The 22,864-nt window shown below is 45.1% G+C and overlaps 1 protein-coding gene across 2 annotated transcripts in view; it reads left to right on the forward strand.

The window, feature by feature from the left end:
- The window catches only part of SMS (spermine synthase), a 679,013-nt gene that overhangs the window by 283,831 nt on the left and 372,318 nt on the right, over positions 1-22,864 (forward strand). For both annotated transcript variants that reach the window (XM_069204737.1, XM_069204738.1), the window contains exon 4: positions 20,753-20,817. In XM_069204737.1, the coding sequence (XP_069060838.1) occupies positions 20,753-20,817 (65 nt within the window). The remainder of the gene's footprint in view (positions 1-20,752; positions 20,818-22,864) is intronic.

Consider the following 22,864-nt stretch of genomic DNA (forward strand, 5'->3'; position numbering starts at 1 on the left):
ACTGTTATTTGGAGTACATCATTATTTTTTAGGAATGGTTGATTAATTGTTTTCCAAAATAAAGTACTATCTTTTAATGTTTTTGCTTGCTCAAGATCAGCCCATGCCCTAGCTCTCAATTGTGCCTTTCTTGTCATTAGTGCAAGTTTGTAATTAGAACGTTTAATAATTACCTCTTCCCTGTTTCTTGGTTGAGCCTGCAGGGCTTGTTTTAATTCCTGACTTGCTAGTGAACAATTATGATCAAACCACCCTACTTTCCCACTCTTTTTGTTCCCCAATGTTCTCACTAGGTTTCCTGCAATGGCATTTCTAAGCTGGATGAAAGATCCTAGGATCTCATTTGGGCTTTGATTAGGTTCTGTACATGTGAGAATGTCTTGATGATGTTGTGTTACAACTTTTTCAATCACATCTATTTCATTTACCCCAGTCCATTTAATTGCAATGCCATTTTCCCTTCTTTTTCCTATATTCCTTGCCAATTGTTCACCTATATTAAAAGGTTTAACCAATCTCAGAGTTAGCACCAAGGGATTGTGATCACTATAGATGGTTGGCTCAATCTTCAGGGATTCGACCAAACCCATATTGCTCTTTGACATTAGTATATGGTCAATTAATGAGAAATGTCCTCTTCCTATAAATGATGATTCATTCCTTTGAGCCCGTCTTGCTCCATCAATTCTAGATCATATCTAAATAATATCTCATTCAATACAATTCCATAGTTGTTATGTAAGAAGTGCAATTGTGCACTTCCCCCATCATCGACAAATCCACATGTCTTTCCTATAGTGTTCTGGCATGTCTCAATATTAAAGTCTCCAACCCATATTATTATATAGCTTGAAGTTATATCATTTACAAAAGTTTGCAATTCTTCCTGAAGAGTCGATGCCACTACTTTATTGGTGCCATCAAATTTATTATTGTAGTAATTTATTAAAACAATCCCTCGAATCCCATCTATCCGAAGAAATAAAAACTGATAATAAGGGGAATCAAGGGAAGATTTCACCAGAGTATGAGGAACCAGTGTTGAGATCAATATTGCTAATCCTCCCTTTGCCCTTCCGCTAGGTGAGACAGTAGCTGGGGTGGAAAAAATGGCATATCCTTCAATAAAGAAGGATCCTGTGTGCCAAGTCTCTTGTAGGCAGATTATATGTGATTAATTTATTATAATCTGCCATTCCTTCTCATCCATTGTCGTTTTTACTCCAGCTATGTTCCATGACATGAGTGTAATTAAGTCTCCTGCTAGGGGTCTCCTATCTATCTCAATATTACCATTGCAACCTGGAAATTTGAGAGAGGGGGCTACAATAGAAGGTTGTATTTTATCCGGTAGCAGAATCTCTTTCCTACTCATTTCTTCCTGTTGTCAATCCAAATCCACCATGTTACTCAGGGGAGCAAATCGATTGGAGCACTCTAGTTTGTTATACCTCACCAGTTTACTGGATGTTTCCCCTGTAACCCCCATGTGTCTTATGCCTAAGGTATTTATCGTTCTATAAAAATATCCTAGAGGAACAGTCATAAACTCTTTCCTCCGATCTTTGCGTGTCCGATATCTTTTATCCAAGTCCGCTAGTAGTTGGCCCACAAAACGAGGGTTGCGAAAATTAACCACAATACAGTCTCCCTCTTCTTTCTCCAAATATCCCACCCAATCAACTCTTCTTACATATAAGATTTCACAAAATAGTATATCTGGTATACATATGTACTCTGCCATCCAGTGTACTACCTTGTTACGTAAATCCGTCCAGGTCTCAGTGATATTTGGTCCTAGTTTGGGAACATTTTTTAGAATGATTGTATATGGTATAGCATCTGGTGGTAGTTGTAATACCTCTTTCACGGGTCTATTTCTAAGCAAGGACTGGCATCTATGATTCTTATCCAATTGCTCCATATGATTGGTTGTGGGATCCTTAGGCAGTGGAGTCTCTTTCTGTAGGGAGTACCGTTTTCCTATACTTCTTTCCTTGGAATCTTCTTTCCTTGTCATTGCATTATTCCTTATATCTACACTTGGTATAGTGTCACAACCATGGGACAAATTGTTCGCTTTAGTCATTGTATTAACACTTGCCTCTGTCTTAGTTATACGTTCTTTTATCTCCTTAAATTCTAGCAATACTTTTGACTCTATCTGGTCTAGCTTGCCATGCAATTTCTTAAAATTAGAGTTTCCATACGTTTTTGAAAGGGGCCATCAGTGTCTGGTGATAGTGTTACTGCATGTCCCCCATGCATCTCAGTTGTTAATTTCCTACCCTTAGAAAACTGTGAGGTTGGTTGTATAATTTTAGAGTTAGTAGTCTGCCTACTTCTTTTTTTCTTTGGTGGTGAGGGAGTTTGGTCATCTGTACTGTTCAAGGAATCAGTTTCTTCTATTATATCTGTAGGTAAAAGGGAGCCTAGGGAAGGTCTAGGATCCGTCCCAGTACCTTTTCCCTTTGGGGATTTCAGTTCAGTAATTAAGCCTACAGCCTCAGTGCTCACTTCTATGATGGCCTCGTGTAGGACGTTTTTTGTTGCCACTAAGCGTGCTTCAGCATTGATAATTTCTTCATTAATTTTCCCCATTGCATCTCTAAGGTAATTTGTAATCATATTAGTATTCCCCTGATTTATTTTTATTAATACCATTCCCTATTTGATTTTGCTTTCTTTTCCCCATTATGTATGTTATATATATGGGGTTACTATCTTAAGCACTTTTTATCTAGTCGCAACGAAGTATATGCAAGTCACTAAGCCAAATAACAACAAATAACATCAAAATGAGTCCAGCCCAGCCTCCTCCGGGCTCTGGCGGGCTCGACACAAAAGTGTAGAGAAAAGAGTTGTTAAAGGGCTCCTGCCCCTGTCTATAGAGCCAACACTGGTAGCAGCTCAAATCTTTGAACGTCTCCTCGTGGCCCTGTAACGCATTCGATGATGTAGGCTGGGTCAAAATGAAAAGAGCACACACCCCTACCGTATATAGTTGACCAAGAAAGATACCAATAGTATCCGAATGGAAATATCAAGGGGGGTGGCCCAGCCCAGCCTCTGACAGACGCCGACGGGCGCAGGACGGGCCCGCACGCGTCCCGCGGAGCACAGCCACCGCCGCCTCCCCTGTTGAAACGCGCTTCCCGCAGGGCGGGAGCACGAGAGTTCAATTTAAAGGGCTCCTGCCTTTTGAAGCACAGCCACCGCTGCCTCCCCTGTTGAAACGCGCTTCCCGCAGGGCGGGAGCGCGAGAGTTCAATTTAAAGGGCTCCTGCCCCTTGAAGCACTGCCGCCGCCGCCTCCCCGGCTATGTCATTATTGCCGTAATTTGTGGGGTCATTAACAGTGCATGGCGAGGGCCCGAGCTATAGTAACCTTATGGGGCAAGTAGCTATAGTTAGTTGCGATAACTAACTATAGCAGGTGAATTTTTATAGTTTGGTATGTTTAAAATTCGGAGCCTAACTATAACGTCCCTTATGTTTTTTTTAAGTGAATTTCTATTTTTTCTTTAAATTCAATTTCCTAACTATAACGTCCCTGTAACCTTTGTTTTCTTTTTCAGTGAAAGTTTTTTTTACATAAAGTAATTTTCATTAGTATACGCTAATCAAACTGCCACTGCACACAGCCTTTTGCTGGTGCCCTGCGGCAGTTGGTCGCAACACCTGGCCTGCGGCCAGGCCCTGCAACCAACCTCTAAATCCATCTGAACCTGTGGGGTGCATGGCTTTTGCCCATGCACAGCAGATGCCCCACACCCCAGCTGATTTTTGACCCTGAGGGCCCGGCCTAATTATTTATTTATTTTCATTTTGGGGAAGGGAACTGCATGGCCCCCTTCCTCAGGGTCAGTCTTGGCCCCAGGGTCCCCATTCCCCCAGGGCCTGGCCTAATAATTTTTTTGGGGGGTGGAAGAGGAGGGGCAGGTGGCCCCCCTCCTCAGGGTCAATCCCGGGTACCCCATCCCTAGAGACCCGGCCTTATGAAATGTATTTTATTTTTTTAGGTGGCGGTGGGTGCCCCCATCTCCCCTCCCCCTCCACCTGTCCTCAAAAGGTGCATCTCAGCCCCAGGGACCCCATCCCCCGGGGCCCAACCATGTGACCTGGGCGCCCCTCAGAGCACCCAGTCACAATGTTAGAGACTGTGGGGAGAACCTGAAGGGCCCCATGGTCCCAGCTGGCTCCCCGCCTCTTGCGGGAGCCAGCATTGCTGCCTCAGTTTCCTTTGTCTGCTGGTAGGAAGACAGAGGAAGCCTCTGCTCGCAGCGAGGGATTGCTGTTTGACAGCTCTCCCTCATTTCGAGCAGAGTGTTTGCTGTGGCTTGGAAGCAGCTATCAAAGCTGCCGCCAAGCCACTGCAAACAGCTATGTCCCGGGGGTGGACACTCCGGGACACAACAGGAGCCAGCCTTGAGGAGTGGTGTCCCCAGGGCCATCAGTGACTCCTCGAGGGGCGTGGCACGGCCTCCCCCCTCCAATTAAAATTACCCTTTCCAAAACAGACCCCCTTTACTGTTTTTGTATAGCCCAAGGGAGTTGGTGGGCACGAGTTATAGTTAAATTAGGCCGCAAGTTATAGTTAATTGAAATAAATCTAAACCTGCTGACGTCTCTGGTTTTGTCCAAGTATGTTCAGAATTTAACTACAACATCCCTGTAACCTTTGGTTTTCCAAGTGATTTTTTTTTTTATTAACATAATTTTCATTTCTATTTGTTAATCCAGCCTTCAGTTGTGCGCTGCTGGGGTTGGCTGCCGGGCCTGGCCTGGCCAGCGGCCAGCCCCTGTGGCCGCCCCCTTAACCGCCAAACACCATGCTGCACACGGCCTTCGGTCTCTCTGGGTGTGAGAATAGGTGTGAGAGGGTATCTCTAGGTGTGAGAGGGTCTATGTGGATGTGCAGTGGGTGTGAAAGTAGGTTAAATGGGTGTCTGGGTGTGACAGTGGGTGTGAGTGTCTGTGAGACTAAGTGGATGCATGAGTCTTTGAGTGGGTCTGTGAGTGGGTGCGTGAGTCTTTGAATGGCTCTGTGAGCTAGTCTCTCAGTGGGCCTGTGAGTGGGTGCGTGAGTCTGAGGGGTGGGTACATGAGTCTCTGAGTGCGTTTGTGAGTGGATGTGTGCGTCTGTGTTGGTGTGTCAGTAGTTGTGTGAGTGATTGTGCCACAAAGAAACCTCACCTGCCTTTTTATCCAACAAGTCCACAGCTTTGCATGAAATATCTACCTAAGTGGATTTCCTTCTGCCTCCTTGTGTAAATGTCCAGTATGTATTGTATACTACAGCTGTGTAATCGAGCACAAGGAACTGTCACCAGTGACCTTGTGTGCGTTTTCAATGTGATTTTTCCTCTTGCATCTTTCTCCAGAATTCTGTGATAAGACAGATCCTCCTATAGGGAGGCCAACAAGACTACAAGGACGTAAATCTTCACCAAATCAGAGTTCTTCCTCCTTTCTATATGAATTAAGTGCTTCTTTATTTTGTGGAGATGTCGTCATATTCCTCGATATCAAGAATGCACCATCAAAACCGGTGAGAAACACACTGGGGGGAGGGCTTTAGGAAGTTGTCCATCATCCTGGCAAAAGGGGGGGGGGGTACTTTTGCATACTACAAAAGCAGATGGTGCAGGGCCAAGCAGGTGCAGCTTCCAGGTGATTTGAGCATTTGCATACTCTAAGCAATTTTAGGGAGAACTATAGGGCCTGCACTTCACCAAAACCCCTATCCCCCACCCCCAACTAATTTCTCCTTCGGCGACCCTCCAGGGCCCACTTCTATTCTGTGGGTGAGGGAGACCACGCAGCCTACCTCCTCTAGCCTATTTTGACCACTGGGGACCCTGTCCCCACGAGCCCGGCCTTACCATATAATATTTTTTTTGGGGGGGAACCATGTGGCCCCCTTCCACAGGCTGATCTCTGCCCCGGGGACCCTATCCCCCAGGCCGATCTCAGCCACAAGGACCCTATCCCCTTGGGTCCGGCATTCACTAAATGGAGGAGGGGGACTGCATGGCCCTCTTCCCTGGGCTGATTTTGGCCCTGGGAAACCATGCCCAAGGGCTGGGCCATGTCTCCTGGGTGCCTTCCAGGGCACTCAGTTTGAAATGGGACCACAGCAGAGCCAGAAGGCCCATGTGGTCCTAGCTGGATCCCCACCGCCTGCGGGAGCTGGCATCCCTCTCGTACACAGGGAGCTGCTGAACATGCAGCTCCCTGTCTGTGAGACCAATAGTTTTCTCTGTTTCACTGCTCGTATCTGTGCAGGCAGGAAAACAGAGGAAACCTCTGTTTCGAGCAGGCAAGAAACAGCTCTCACTTGCTGGGATTGGAGTGTTTGCTCTGACAGCTTCCCCCAAGTTAGAGCAAACAGCTGTGTCCTAAGGGTGGGTACCCCGGGACATAGCAGGAGCCGGCCCAGGGAGTTAGCAGTCCCTAGGGTAATTTTTGGTTCCTCGAGGTGAGCTGTGCAGCCCCACTACAACCTTAATATTAGCTCTGGGGATGTGGTGGTCCCTGGGGCAGGGGAACAGTACCCCTTCATCATTTTATATCAGCGTGGGCCCCACTCGCATAAATCTGAAAATTACCCTTGGAAAGGTGGCGGTCCCTGGGACTTTGGGGGAGAGGTCTTGCCCATTTTAAATAATGATTTTGTCCCTGGGAGGTGGTGGTCCCCTGTGCTAATAGAAGCCCTAGGAGGGGGCACTGTGCAACCCCTCCTTACTTAGTGCCCCCAGAACCTGGCCCACCTGGTGGCAAAATAAAAAACAAAAAAAAGAGGGCGATCTGGATCCGTGGATTTTTCTAACATTTAAAAAAAATATATATATATTTTTTGTCCTGGTGGGGTCTGTGAGGTACCCCTAGACCAAAGCCTACACTGGCAGGGATGTGGAATTCCTATCGCCCGACGCCTGGGACATCTTGTTTGGGGTCAAGGGCAACAAGTTTTCATGTTTACTTTGTCCTTGGGACAAGTAGGCCCAACCCTCTGCAGCACAAACCCTTTGGCTGCCAGTTTACAGAGAGTGGAACTCTCTGCAGTTGAGGTAATGTGTTTCCAAAAGATAATGCTGTTTGAACTTGTATTTATGGTTCATTATTTGAAAGCCTTCATGATTAGGGCGAGTGCTTTAAATAAATGTTTTAAGGTCACACTTCACTACTGACGTTGGTTCCAGTGCAAAAAAAAAACGTGTACACACATGCTTGAAAAGTTTAGGCTATGAGGCTAAGTATAATGCTCCCAGAATGCTCTCTGATTAAATGCAAAGGTTTGCACAAGCTTGTAAGCAAGAGAGAAGCGTCTTTGCTTTTAAAATAAAATGTTCAGAAAAAATGCAAGTAGGGAAAAAGTTTCGCTACCATGAAATTTTAGGTGCTATTTCTTTGAAGTGTCATTTAGTAAAATGTGTTGATGCATGCTAGTATTTCCCAAAAGTACTTCTAATGGAAAATCTGGAAAATCAGTATAACCATTTTCAACACGATTATGGGAAGCATGAAAATAAACAAACACTGAACAAAGTCAACTGATCCGACATATTTTTATAAGTCTTTTCGTTTCATCAATGCGTGTCTTGTTTTGACATGGCTTTTGTAACACTTTATTGTGGGAGCTACCAGGCCCTCAACATTGTAACAAACACTGGCAAAAACACCCCCCAAAAGTTTTTGAACTCTAAAAGCACACGTTGCCACCAGTGGCATAACAAAAGCCCCGCAGCCACCCTCCAGGGGACCCCTTCAGCACAGCACCTGCCCTGAGTGAGTCTGAAGAGGGGGCTCCTCCACGTCCTTTGCAAAGGGGCACCCTCCAGTTTCGTTACGTCACTGATTGCCGCTGTAGTTCCTGACGCTGAACAAAACTACTTTGTGTGCCAATATGCTCCTTGTGGAAGAGCAGAATGCGATCACTCACAGTAAAACCAGCCGATAGAGAGAGAAATAGAAGTATAATAAAAACAAAATGTCTTTGTTAACACCAGACCTAATTAGGGACCAAGACCCACATGTAGGTAGCTTTTTGTATGTCGCAAACAGTGAATTTCCCTGTTTGCGATGTGCAAAAAGCACATCGCGATGCACAAACCCAGTTTTGCGATTCTGTAACCTAGTTACCGAATCGCAAAACAGGTTTGCGACTCGCAATTAGGAAGGGGTGTTCCCTTCCTAATTACGACTCGCAGTGCAATGTAGGATTGTTTTGTGACCGCGGGCGCAAACCAATCGCAGTTTGCACCCATTTCAAATGGGTGCTAACCCATTTGCAAAAGGGAATCCCCGTTGTGAATGTCACTGTAAACATTTTTTCAGAGCAGGCAGTGGTCCACAGGACCACTCCCTGCTCTGAAAAAATGAAACAAAAACATTTCATTTTTCGTTTTTGTAATGCATCTCGTTTTCCTTTAAGGAAAACGGGCTGCATTACAAAAAAAAAAAAAAAAAATGCTTTATTGAAAAGCAGTCACATACATGGTGGTCTGCTGCCTCCAGCAGGACACCATCCCTGTGAGGCCGCCATTCGCAAGGGGGTCGCAAATTGCAACCCACCTCATGATTATTCATGAGGTGGGTATTTGCGACCCTCTTGCGAATCGCAGATGGTGTCAGGGACACCATCCTACATTCGGATTTGCGACTTGCAAATTACAAGTCGCAAATCTGAACCTACCTACATGTGGCCCCAAATTCTTAAAGAAAGTCACAAAATTGCACCCATGGTATATGTCTTTGAATTAGTGGCTTTCAAGAGAAGTATACCAGGAAACCGTACTCCAATAAAATATTTGTGAACTGTATTTTAGCATGGGTAAATACGCATGTGTAGATTTGTTCATGTGAAAATCTATTGAGCATTTGAAAGTTCATTTTCCCTCCAGCCACTTTCTTTCCAACCCTGGAAGAAGTTCTAATTCTGCCATTGTCAGGAATAAATTTCCAACCTTTCTTATTATGGGAAAATATTAGAGAGAAGCTGGTGAAAATCTTTAAAACATGTAGGTTAGTAGGTTTGCAGACTACAAAGGCATTCCAGCCCTGGAACTATTGCTTACTGCTTCCTCCAGCCCCAGTATGCAGATCTGCAGAAAGGTGGCAAAATAAGGAAATTGCTACAGTAGGGATTGAAACTGCAAGTATTCAAGCCCTACTATGGTAGTGGTTTTTTTGGGGGGGACTCGGCTGAAGCACAGTCCCAAGGTGGCTGCCAACAGTTCCTTGTTGAAGTGTTGACAGTCAATCCGATTCAGCACTGGGACAGTTGGATCCGCTGTGGATCTGCGTCCCTAGATATCTATATTTTTTTAACCTCTAATTAATCCAAAACCACTGAACAGATTTACACCAAATCACTAAAAGCATATCGTCTGGACCAAGAACTCGTTTTCTGCCAAATTTGGTGTAATTTCTTCCAGCATTTCGGACTGCAGTCGTGTTTAAAATCCCTGTGGGGAAAATGCATGGGGAAAACTCGTTTTGGGGGGGAAAAAAAGAGTGGGGCAAGGGTTGCGTAGGCCCCACTTTTTAGGGCTCTTTTGAGCCCTGGGCACCACCACCTCTCTGAGGCTTTTTTGGCATATTGAAGGGGGGCTCTGCGGACCACCCTCCATGGGCTCTTTTGATCCCCGGATACCACCACCTTCCTGGGGCTTTATTACTATTATGGAGGGAGCCACGCGAAACCCACTACTGTTGACACCGTGGAGCCCCAGAGACCACCTCCCTGGAGCTTAATTTGATTGATTGTTGGGGGCCCCTCTGGGGGCCACCACCTCCTTAGAGCATAAAATGAAAAGAGTAGAGGGAGGGGCTGCGTGCCTCCCTCTTGGGCCATGTATGGCCCCAGGGACCACCACCTCCTTGGGGCAGGCCCTGTGATATCAAAGGAGGGTGGCCGCATAGCCCCCCTCCTGGAGCTATTAATGGCCCTCAGGACCGCCAGTCCCCAGGGCAGGCTTCTGTTATCTCCCGAGGTGCCCACCCTCGGGAGATAGAAGTTTGCTTTTGATTGTCGCGAGCTTTGAGAGCTTCTGCCAAGTGAGAACAAACTGTAGCTCTGCCCCCCAGCAAGAGGGTGCAGGAAAACTGCTATCACTCGCTTTGGAGCAGAGTTTTCATCTGTTTCCCTGCCTGCTGTCAGATAGTCAGGGAAACAGTTGAAAGGATTGCTCCCGCCTACAGGTAGCTGCATATTTAGCAACTCCCTGCATGCGGGAGCTGGCATTGCTTGGAGCCATCAGGGAGCACTTACTTATAGCCAGTAGTAGGTACTCCGGCTTGGTACACAAAACTGTGGCCATTTCATGGAAATAAAACCTCAACTGGAAGCACTTACAAATATAAACAACATAGGTACCCCAGTTGAAGCCCCAATTCTGTAAAGTACAAACCAAACTTGTTGCGTATGGATAAGGGAAAGCAAATGTGTTTTCTCTGCAGTTACACCTTGAAAAGGTATCTGAAATCCTTGATGGAGGTGGTTGTTCTTTCGAGCACAATATCTTATGTAATGTCTGTGACGATTGTTTTTTGCTTGTTATGTGCACCTGAGAACAGAGCATGTTGGTCTATCTTTTAACTACTACAAGTATGTAAATTGATATAGAAGACCAAATTGGCTAGGGAGGGGGGCCCTACGGGGAGGGTTTAGCCACAGGTCCTGGCCGGCCGCGTGCAGGGTTGGGTGCTTATAGGGGGTGTTGGTGTGCGCAGCCTGGAGTTTGGTGCTTATAGGGGGTTGGCCACATGTGCATGTTGTGTACGGCCCAAGGCCATGCGCGGTGGGGTTGGATTACCGTAAAATAATTAAATATTACTCAATGTTAAAAAAAACATAGAAAATCACTGAAAAGAAAACAAAGGCTACAAGGACTCTATAGTTAGGAAATAGATTTTTTTTTAAACGTAGAAAATCAGTTTAAAAAATAAAGGTTACAGGGACATTATAGTTAGGTTCACATTTTACTTGCACAAAAGCATAGAAATTCCGCAGTTTAGTTATGGTCAATTAGCTATAACTCGTGCCTATACATTGATTTTAAGTCCAGCAATTTCATTACTCTACAAAGCAGACCTCCTGCATAATAGAGAATAAAAATTCAATCTTGAAATCCACAGACGGCAGCATAGCAGAGAAAAACACAATAACTAGCAATTGATAACGCTTTCTAAATAAAGCATCCAAGCATAGCAGTGAGAAAACACAATAAATAGTAGTTGATAGCACTTGTGAAATAAAGCTTCCACACACTTGAAACACTAAACAAAGTGTTAAATCCCAGTCTACAAAAAACTGCATAGATGGCAGCTCTTTGGGTATAAAGTGCGAGTGCAAAGCAGCAGTTGATATATTTACAGATAGCAGCATGTTATAAGCCCCCCCCCCCCCCATATCCATTGATCGATAAAGTGCAGGTGCATAATTATTGTCATATCATCCCTATTAGAAATAAGCAGCAAACCAAATACTCTTTTTCCACCAAGGTGAAAATGAGAGGGTCACAAAATTAACCACCACTTCTTCCTTCCCCCCCTTAATTCCCATTATACCGAGCCCTCAATCCATTTGGTGATTGGAGCCCAAAATCTGGCCCCTCCACTGTTGCTTTTTTCACCCTTTCAGTCTCTACAAGTTGATTTACATATTATAGACTGCAAGATATCTTGATCTCCACCTTTAACATTATGTGGGTCATGCATCAGTCATTCAGGAGCAATACACAGGTGGGCAACAGCCATAGCAATAAATATACTTCTCTCCTGAGGACCTCATTATCTTCTGAGCTATACGTACCGCCGAGGATCATCATTGCCAGAGAAATTCAAACTTGTCCACTAATGACTGAAACCAAAAACCTCCCAATATCCTTCAGTGATTTTAGCTTAGTGCATTAATAAAACATGTATTATTTCAGCCTGATCTGAGCCACACCTGTTGCACTTCCCCCAGATCGACCACCCCACTTAACACCTTGGCCAGCGTGTAATATAAATGAAAGGCTGTCTTAAATTGTTGACTTCTCAACCCAGCCATTACTAAAACTTCATTACTCAAACCCAGTGACTACTGGAGATACAGTCCCTCTAAGCCAAACCTAGCCTCCCACTTAGAGTTCTGGAGATCTAAATCATCTTGTTGGCCTTGTACCAACATCTCATAAATGCGTCCAACTCTATCTTGCTCCCTTATCACCTCAATCAAGGGGATCTTTGCTACCACCTCTAATTCCTTTCTCCTCTTAAAAAGAAAATCTCTCATCTGGAGAAATTAAAAAAGTGTCACACTTAACCAATCCAAAAGCCTCCTGTAATTCTGCAAAAAGACAAAGGTGGCCATCACAGTGTAAATCCCCTAAGACTGCCAAGCCCCTCTGTGCCCATCACTCCATAATTGCATCCAGAATAAACATGCAGAAAAAAATGATGAGGCTGAGAGAGCTGTACAAAAATGTAACTTACAAATGTTTAATCGCTGATTAACTTGACTCCAAACCTAATGTGGTGCTCTTAAGGTCTTGAACCTGGCTTTCTTATAGTTACTAGCTTCTCTTCTTTTAACAATGCAAGCCCTACCTTTGGCTAAAAGTAATCTCATAAATGGTTGGAGACTCTGCTAAACTCAAACCACCTGAGTCACCAGTAATAGGAATACCCACCAGAGTTGCTGCATGCGTGCCTAGTAGTAAAAAAGTAAGGTAAGGGACTGAGTATCCTCCTTGTAAACGAGGCTGAATCATATATTTTGCTGCCCTCCTTGGTTTATGATACCTCCACAAAATACTAAAACAACCACTTTCTAACTTAGCCGGCCATACTTGACTAACTTCCAGCGGGACCGTCCTGAAAATATATAGCATCCTTGGAAGAATAGTCATCTTTAATGCATCACATCTCCCAACTAAGAAGAGATGCAGATGGTCAATTCTCTCTGGATCTTGTTTATTATCACCTAATAACCGCGCTATATTCAATTCAACCAGTCCGCCCAGTGCTGCTGTAATCTAAACTTCTCAAGGTATAATGCCTCAGTCACCACACGTTGGTCCGTGAATTCAGCGCTTGGATTCTCTAAAAATTCCTTTGTCTTTACCTGCAATTTAAAAAAGTGCCCTTATCCTGATAAACCACCTTAAGCTTAGCTGGGTTCGTTAATTAAGCACACCCCCCTTTTACTATGAAAAGATTGTATCAATTGCCGAAGATGCTACCTTCTTTCCACTGTAAAGTGGCAGAAATCTGGCCTCTTCAAAGGATCTCTTCTGGTCCAGCGTGCCAGATCACATGTTGCCCGACAAAGCAAAAATTTGCCCAGATAGATTAAGATTGCCCTTGGTTTGGACCCAGCCAGCGAAGCCTGGGCATTTTTCTTAAAGGAGAATATATGGGCCTGCTGAACCTCCAGTTCCCAATTCCATTCAGAATGTTTGGGGAACAACTCCCTTAAATAGTTCCATAACATAGTTATGGATGTCAGTCCTTTCCAATCCTTCGGCAGTGCCCAGAACACTTAGGTTATGCCGTCAAAGTCTATTCTCAATCATCCACCGAGCATCCACAACTTGAGCTCCCAAAGAATGTAATTTTCTTCTGCTCTGTTGACGTACCCTCTAGGGTAGAGATTTTGTTCTCATGCTCTGTTGATTACCCTAGAGAGTTAAGGATTCTGTTCTCAGCCTCCCCCGCAACACCCTGAAGTTTGCGAACGGCAGATTGAGTCCTGCGACTTCTTATCCAAGTTTATTCGCGAAGCACCATTATGCTTTGGTATACTGCTTCAAGCTATACCATAGCCAAGGTTCCTTGAGCAGCACTGCACCCATCTGTAAAAACTTCCTCCAAGCTGTGCAAAACAGAATAGTTCCAGATCAATTCTCTAGCCCATACCTTGGCCCTTTCCTGTTGTGTCGCCCCCGTCATCCTCACTGTATCAATCAAATCAGAGCAGGCCAGGAATGGGATTGCTTGGTTTCAGTTACACTTGTAATCCTTTAATCATGATCCTTTCATTTCCTTATGCATAATTGTTCTTCCCATCGGTGAAATACTTGCTTACTGCATAGTCATTAGCATCACTCCAGTATACCGGTGAGATAGTCCTTTATTTTAAATCCCAAAAGTGCAGGTATGGCCGATGCATTTCTGCAACCTTCCACAGGACGATAGAGTCATAGCATGTGGTGTGTTATTTTAAAGGGACAAACATCCCTTCTACCATCACCACATAAAAACAACTAGACTGTAAATTTTACAAGATATAGTTTCCATTTGCTTCCACCATTGTTTTAGTTGTTTTTCTATTTCCTTCTCTCATTCTCGAAAAATGTACTAAGAAACACATATATGGCACTCTTCAGGTCCATTTCAATTCAAAGTTTATATATATTGACAAAAAAATAAAAAGGTTACAGGGACATTATAGTTAGGTTCCTATTTTATACACACAAAAACATAGAAATTCATCAGTTATCGATATACTTAACTGAAAAAACTGTAACTCGTGCCCTAAGTTTTAACTATACCTTGCACCCTCGCCATGCCCTGCTAATTACCCCACACATTACATAACTTTTTTTACAAATATATTTTATTGTGTTTTTCTTTAATAATGCAAGGTCCAGCAGAGAATGCTCAAATGAGTTCAATAGCGTAGTTGCCTTAAGTATGACAATGATCAATGTACTTCAGACACAATTGTTAGATTATAGAATATCATTTCTGCCTTCCTTCTACAGCTGCTGACCTTCCACAAACAACCAGAACAATCCCGTAACTATACCCCCATCCCCCCAACTAGTGCATCGCTGATAACCAACGGTGTGTTTAATGTCCCATCTAGAATCCCAGTTAGCAAAGTTCAGCCAGGTAGTAATGCTCCACGCGTTAATCAAAGTTCGTCATGAGACCGGGGAGCCGGTAATTCAAACTTTCCTAGGGCAGAGATTCAGTTGGTCCCTCCATTTATTTGGGAGGTGCCTGATGTCACTGCTTCCTTTCCTGTGTCAGCAGTCTGTAAGTCAGCTAGGATCACCGCCCATGCACTATTGTACCAATTACCCTCTTTGCTTCCCTCAGCATTACTTGTCCCTGTACTGTTTTTTTTTCTTCAGTTTTCTGTGAACTCACACTTCGCTAAGAGAAATGCAAAATCTTGGAACTTACTAGTAGTTTTAGTTTTCGAGGTGTGCGGGGACCAACTCAGGAGGCAGTGCCTAGGTGTACATGGGATTTCCTTCTCTAGGACAGTGGTCAGCAAGCCTGTAACCCCCTCCCAATAGGGGCGAAGCTGAGGGCATCTCCACAGCATATGTAATAGGCCCGCCTAATTTTCACACATCTTGGACACATTGTCTTTCTGAAAATATTTCAGAATATGCTCGGGTCGCATATGCACATTGCAAAATGTAAAAATTGATTTGAAGCGGGCATTTCTAGACACGCGAGGCACCCTTTAACAAATGGAGCTTCAGGCCCCTTCTGGTATCAGAGTCTTTATTTCCCTCTCCCAGCTGGTCCTTAGATTCTCTAGACGGTGACGAGAGTACCCCACCCCCCACTGGTCCTATACAGACCTTGATGTTGGCCGTGACTGTGCTGTGCAGGAAAGTGCCCCTGTGGTATATCAAAATCAGCTCTAAACTCCTCAGAAGGGAGCAGTGCTCCCCTCCTGTAAAGGTCCCCATGGGTAGAGGCTCCCACTTCCTCCCAGTTCTCTAGGCCTCTCCAGTCTCCGCTGTGTGGCAGCGCCTTCAACATTATCAGTAGGTCAGGAGTATATGGAATTTTAGTGTGCGTTTGCTTTAGGCAGCGAGCCCAGCATTTGGCAATCACCCTGACCTTTGCAGTATCCGAGGGCAATATGTCTTTCCCTCAACAAGGTCTGCACTAAATCTGTCAACCTTGGTACAAATGGGCCGAGTTCCCACCCTGGTCTCTGCGTACTTGCCAACCACTGAACAAACCACTGAAGCTAAGCTGCCAGATAGTACCCTTCAGAGTCTAGTGCTTCTAGCACTTCATCAGCCACAGGGTGCTGGAGTGTGGTGAGAGCCACTCACCTATGGGCCGATCCCCAGATGAATGACATGGTTTCAGAGTTTAGTCTTCTAAATATTCCCCAGGGTATTCATATTGGGAGCGCCCAAAGATATATAGTAGGCAGGGCTGGGCAATCATTCTCAGCAGTGCTACTCTACTTGTGACAGAGAAGGGTTTTCCAGAAAGCTATGCTAGATTTGAAGGCTCGCACCGCGCAACCTACGTTCCCGTCAAGGAGATCATCACGGGCATGAAAATTCTTAACTCCTAGGTAGGATATTCTTCTAAGGGCCCACTGCAGGGGAGACAGATCTGCTGAGGGAGCCAAGTGTGGTGTTATCTGAAACACCCCGGATCTTTGCCAATTCACTTTAAGGCCCAAGAGCCATCCAAAGTCATCTAACAACGTCGTAGCCCCTTCTAGCTCAAATGTACTACTCTCAGGAACAATAACAGGTCATCAGCATAGAGGGCTATCCTGTGCCAGTTGGTCTTCTAGTCGCTATCCCCGGAAGTGGGTTCCAGTGCAGGCCCAGGCTGCCAGAGGCTCCACTGCCAAGGCAAAAGGCAGGGAGGATAAAGGGCACCCATGTCTTGTGCCCCGCTCCACCTTATGGCTGTGCAAAACCATCTGATATTGTCCAAACTCGATCGGTGGGATTTGTATAAAGTAATCTAGGCCTGGCCAAGAATTGGTCTACTCCCCTACCTCCTCAAAGTTCATGTGTGACATTTACCTCATACAGGTACACACACTCCAGGCTGCCGAACGCTTTCTCTGTCTACTGTCATGATTACCGCTCCTGCATGTTGAGTGGCCGTGTTCTGACCTGGTATGGAACCGGCTTGATCAGGGTGAACAAGTTAAGGCATGTAGGGGAGCAGCCTGTTGGCCAGAATTTTACTTAAAATGTTATAATCGACATTGAGCATCGAGAGAGGACAGTATGCCCTGTAGTCACTAGGGGTTTTTCTCGTTTTTAGCAGTGGCACTGCCTCTCCAGTGGAGTCAGGGAGGGCAGCCAGAGGACCAGGCTTCATTATACAGTGCCTCAAGTCTAGGTGCTAGTTGGTCTGCATAGGCTGAATAAAACTACACAGGGAACCTGTTGGTTCCCGGAGTCTTACCTCGTGCCATAGATTTAATTTCTACCCTTATCTCTTTTTGAGTAATATAAGAGCTCCCACCTCCTCCGGCATAAGGCGTGGGGGCTCCGAAGGGTTCAAGTATGCTCTTTCTTACCTCTGCATCGTGGTTGCAAGCGCTTTGGTATAGTTGTGTGTAATACTGGAAGAAACACTTATTTATTCCTTCTTGTCTCTATTCTCTTTCACCACTTTCTAAATCTATCTCCAAAAGAGGGGTCCCTCTCTTGGTGGGGTTAGCCAGCCAGACCAATAGTGTGCTGGCTTTATTCCTTTCAGCATGGTAGGGCACCATATAGTCCTTGTAATGAAAGCAACAAAGTCTCTCCACCCTAGTCGATACCTCCTTTTTCTTGTCTAGCAAAGCCTGTTGCAGGTCAAGATTTCCCAGCCGTTGCCTCTTAAGCTGGAGAAGTTCCTCTTCAGCATCTGAGACTCCCTTAGTAAGTTCCCTCACCCCCAGTTCCTTCAACAGTTACTGGCTTAGTGTTGCTTTAAAACCGTCCCTTTCGACCTTCCTAGTTGATGCTTTCCCCTCATTATTCTCGAAGAACTGTATCTCACAAAATAAATGATCTTCCAATATTTCAGGCTTCACCTGCAATGTAGGGATCTTAGTCCTAGAACAGTGGCAGTCAAGGTTCAGGAGAAGGGGGTTATGGTCCGAGATTGTGCAGGCTAGATATTCCGCGTTTGATACCATTCTGTGGGCATATTGGTAGTATAGAAAGGTGTCAAGTCTTACATGTAATTTATATAGGCTGGAAAATATGAATAATCCCCTTAATGGGAGTGTGTTAGTTATCTAATAGGCCCCCAAACTTGTTGCCATTCTGAAAAGAACCGAATAGTTCTACAAGTCGGATAATTCTGTAGTGGGGTGTGGGATCTGTCCATGTCTAGGTCTGCCACACAATTGAAGCCCCCCCTCCCTCCCCTATCACCATAGATTGGGCAAGGCAGTGCTGGGGGGCCCCATAGCCTCAGAAGGCAATACCCCTGGTCAGTGTTTGGCGCATATATGTTAATAAGAGTCAGGCCTTGCCCTCCAGCCTTCCAGTCACTGCTACAAATCTCCCGTCAGAGTCTACCACCTTACTCAGGCACTGGAAGGGGACCCCCGCTCTCACCCAAATAAGGACCCCTCTTGCAAAAGCAGAATGACTAGCATAATAGACTTGACTTCGACACATACATTGAAGTGCCAGCCCTTCCTGAGCAGTCAGGTGAGTTTACTGAAGGAACCCTATGTGTATGCCTTGCCTATTTAGGAACGAAAGCACTTCATAAATCTTTGACATAGTGTGCATTCCTCTGATGTTCCAGGAAAGGAACCTATACCTCTGTATAGGAGCCGTTCGATCAGTTTATAGTTTGAACATATGTGCATCCCTCTCCCTCTGCCCTTGTGGTTGCCTTAGTAGCCCCAGGAACTATTGTAACAATTGTTCAGATTGATGCAATTGGAAATAAGACCTGTAAATAACCTCCAAATCCTCAACCAATATATCATCCCCAGGACAAATCTGGCTGGGCTGCCTGTCCAAACCAGTAAGTAATTAAACTTAAGATGTGGGCATTCTCACAAAACATGCATTCGTAGAAAAGGGAAGCGAAGGGATGCAATCATGGGTCCCAAATCCAAAGCCCCATATGATAACTTGTAACAAAGAGAGTTGTGCAGCCTTAAAATAGATTAACCCAATATAATAGAGTTCCATCATCTTGGGGTGGGAGTGCAGTGTAACACCGGCTATCCGTCTGAGCAACATTCAGCCTACCAGGTGATAGCTCAGAGGGCTATTAGATAATATTGTCTGCGGCTCCAGGTGATATGCAGCAGTAAAGTTCTGGAAGAACTTGAAGTACTAGAGGCGAAGTCTGAATCAGATTCTTCTGCTTGGGATCCTCGAGGCCCAACCTGGGATCTTGTATTTGCATCTCCCAGAAGCCCCACCACCTCAACTGCTCATTGCCATTCTCTTTGGGAGTCCTTGCCTGGCTCTCCGTCCTCGCCAAGGACCAGAAGGTTGCTATGTCTTCACCTTGTTGCTGGGTCCCGGCTGAGGATGTTTGTCGATCCAGTCTCAAACTTCTTGTGTATGTATGTGTGTGGGTGGGGGTGGTGAAGGGGGGTTGGGGTGTTTGGGAGTAAAAGAACCGAGCACCCTCTGCAGTCACAGTTCTAAGGTGAGCCAGAAACATCATTCCATATTGCAAACCACAACCCCATTTGTCGTAGGTGCTGTTTAGCTTTGTTGAAGGTGACTCTGTGCCTCTGGTCTTCGCAGGAAAATTTGGGAAAGATCTTGATCCTGCTACCGCCTGTCATCAGATATCACCTCTGCTGAGCCTGGGCTAGTATAAAGTCCCTGTCAGGGTGGGGGGTTGGGGGGGAGAGCCTGGAGACAGTGGCCTGGCTCGGACCTGGTGGGCTCGCAAAGGAAGACAGTCCCTCCTGGGTGAGCTTGGTGCGCATGAGGTTTTCCAGGTAGTCTATCATATTGCCACTCTCTATTTGTTCTGGTCGCCCCACTATCCTAATATTGCTGGCGGGACCTGTTTTCCGCATCTTGAGCACGGAGCTCTAGGGTTTTGATCCAAGTCTCCATTGTAATCAGCCATGTTGTAAGATCCGTGGGTGGTAATTCCGCCATCTCCCTCATTGATAATATCAGTGCAACATTTGCATACAACTATTGATGAGAACTGTGCATGGAGGAGGAATGAGTTAGTTACTTGAGATAACCATAACTACTGACTCTATGGTTTTGTGCGAATAAAATGTGAACCCAACTACAAGGTCCCTGTAACTTTTTTTTTTTTTTTTTTTTACATTTAAAAAAATTATTTTATATATATCAAATTGTGTGTGTGTGTGTATATATATATATATATATGTGTGTGTGTGTGTGTGTGTGTGTGTGTGTGCGCGCATATATAATAATAATGGTGCCACACGGCATGTGATCAAGGCCTGGTTTGGGGGCTGGAATGCATTATGGCAGATTAAGCACAAATAACATTTCTGGATGACTGAGGGACGCGAGTGACGTTTACACCTCTACAGTAGATTTCCAAATTCATTAGAGGTTCAGTCACTAAACTTCATAGGTGAATGAGTGAATTGGAAACTTACAGTATACACACCCAAATACATGATCTCTGCATGGTCTATAATTGGGTTTAGCATGTAGTGTAGTACATAAATTTTATGTAGTTAGCCTTGACGATACCTTCTCATACCATTGTCTTACATCTCAGTGAGCATAGCCTCGACCGACGACATCAGAGTGTAGCCCGCAGTAACGGATTGCAGTCCATCCCCTTCCAATTAGTATTATCATCTCATTCAAGACTTTTAAAATGTTTACCTTTACGTTGTGCTACAATTACACCGTTACCAATGCAACAATGGAGGATTCGCTCTGTGGTGTTAATTAGCCAGTGTAATTTACTGTCGATGGTTTCCCAATAATGAACCCATTAGCAAAAAGTGCGTCAAATGAAAAATATTCTAGAAGCTCATTTTTGTTATTTATTTTCAGCTATTAAACAAGGTGGAAGAAAAAATGAGGGCTCTTTTTCACAATGGTATCCGGAGGGTAAAACGGTGAGTCCCTTTTACCTGGCATTTTGAACAATATTTTTTTTGATGTTGATGTGTAAACCTGTAAATAATGTTTCAAAGTTATCTTTACGTTTCCTTTCAAAAACTGTGTGCATACTATAGCACTGGGGCTTTCATTTGTTGTTTGAATGTTATGACTGTGAAGCAAACACCGGCAATTGAAAGGGATCCCGGTTATTGATGTACAGAAGGGTGAGACTATCAGAATGCAGATAAAATCACCATTCATTTAATGCTCAAATGACTTCTAGGGGACTTTTTCCTTTATAATTTCGGAGAACATTGCAGTAAAGGCAGAGTGACAACTCTTCTGGTTCTCATCTCCTAAACCTGTCCCTCCTGACGTTCTGCCTGGGTCACTGACACCCCTTTTCCTTTGGGGACTATCCCTATTATTCCAGAGTTTCTTGGTCTCTATGTGCCCCATATCCTTACAGGTTTAGTATGTTCTTTGTCCTATCAGTCCCGTGGGCTCTTACTAGAGTTGTAGAACACCATCTTACCTCTTTCTTTTCCACAGCTCTAGGTCTGACTCTGTTCTCGGGTTGTCGAAGACCATCAATGCTGGGATCTTTAGGATTCCATCAATAGCTGCTGAGTGTGGCACCATCAGCAGTCTTGGCTTTTTAGTCAGTGCAATTCCAGGAAATCACTGTGTTGTTGGCAAATAAGTGAGGATTGCCATAATTAGCTGCATGGCATGAAACCACGTGAAAACTGTGGGCCGTCCTCTTTCTCTTGAATACTACATCTCCCTTTCTTGATGTAGGATGTCTTCCCTCTCCTCCGCGTAACGCTGTTCCCCTTCCCATATCTCATGGGCCCATAGTGCAATCCTTCTTTTCTCACTGTGACTTGAGTCCTCATCTCTTTGCTTCTCCTTTGAGAGCCAGTACCCCACTGCTTTCCTTGGGATCTAGATCCCCTCTCTTCCTCTGAGGCTAGAGCACTCTTCCCTCTCTTTTGTGTGGCTAGATGATCCGCATGAAAGCTCCTTAAGAGGAGGTGTCTCATCTACAGCTGTTGCTCTATTCACAAGAAGTGCCTCTATAGCCCAGCCAATCTGTGAGCCTTCCTGAAGCTGATGGGTTACCTTGGGTAACCTGCAACTCCTAGGGAGGCGCTAGAGAGGATAAAGTTCTGGACCATATGCAAAAAAACATATAGGCAGTGAAGACAGGAAAATCAAATCTATCTTCTGTCTGTTTCTCTCTGTCTATCTTTCCTACTTCCTCCTTCTGTGTTATTACTGGAAACCTTCCACACGTGGTTACTCTGGCGGCCACGTGATGCTCAATTGTCATCTGTTTTCTTAGATGCCTTCAGTCCACTCTGTGGATAGAGGCCCCTGTCACTGAGGAGCTACAATCCCCTGCCTCAGTGAGTTTCAGTGGCTCTCTCTCTCTCCTCCTCCCTGAGTTCCTACATACCGTAGTCCCTTCCGGGCTGTTTGATTTCTTCCCCTTACTCTTGAACATTGAATTTCCCTTTCTATTTCTGGGACTTCTGGAGTCCACTTCCCCTTTCTCTCTGGTCCCTGGAGCCCCTGCCATTACCCGCTGTTTGCCGATCCGATCGCTTTTCTGGTCAGTCTTTATGACCAAGGCCCTGCAGTTGGAAGGCACGCGGTTTCTGGAAACGCAGGCCTTGGGAACCTGCTCTGCAGTGGGGCTGCTTGCATATTCTTTGGTGTGGAAAGTAATGCACTGGCTACCCCTCCACTCCTAGGAACTGTGCCAAGATAGTGTCCCAGATCTGCCCAGCATAGCCAGTCTTTTGCTTGCCATGCAGTCAGTTGTAGGGATGTGGGAAGTTCAGCACTCTCCTGTGAACCAAAGAGGTCTTCCTTGAAGCTCACTAGTCCCTAGAGCACATGGTGCCCGCCCCTTTCAGTGAAACTGTGTGTGTGTAATGTCTAATATTGATGTAGACATGCTCACTGGTGACATTTTAAACTGGTGGGGCGTAAAAGTTGGGGGTGAGTGTTAAGTCCGGCATAGGAGCAATTGTGGGTTGTCCTCCCTCCAAG

The sequence above is a fragment of the Pleurodeles waltl genome, chromosome 8 (genome assembly GCF_031143425.1).
Source record: "Pleurodeles waltl isolate 20211129_DDA chromosome 8, aPleWal1.hap1.20221129, whole genome shotgun sequence".
Taxonomy (NCBI): Eukaryota; Metazoa; Chordata; class Amphibia; order Caudata; family Salamandridae; genus Pleurodeles; species Pleurodeles waltl.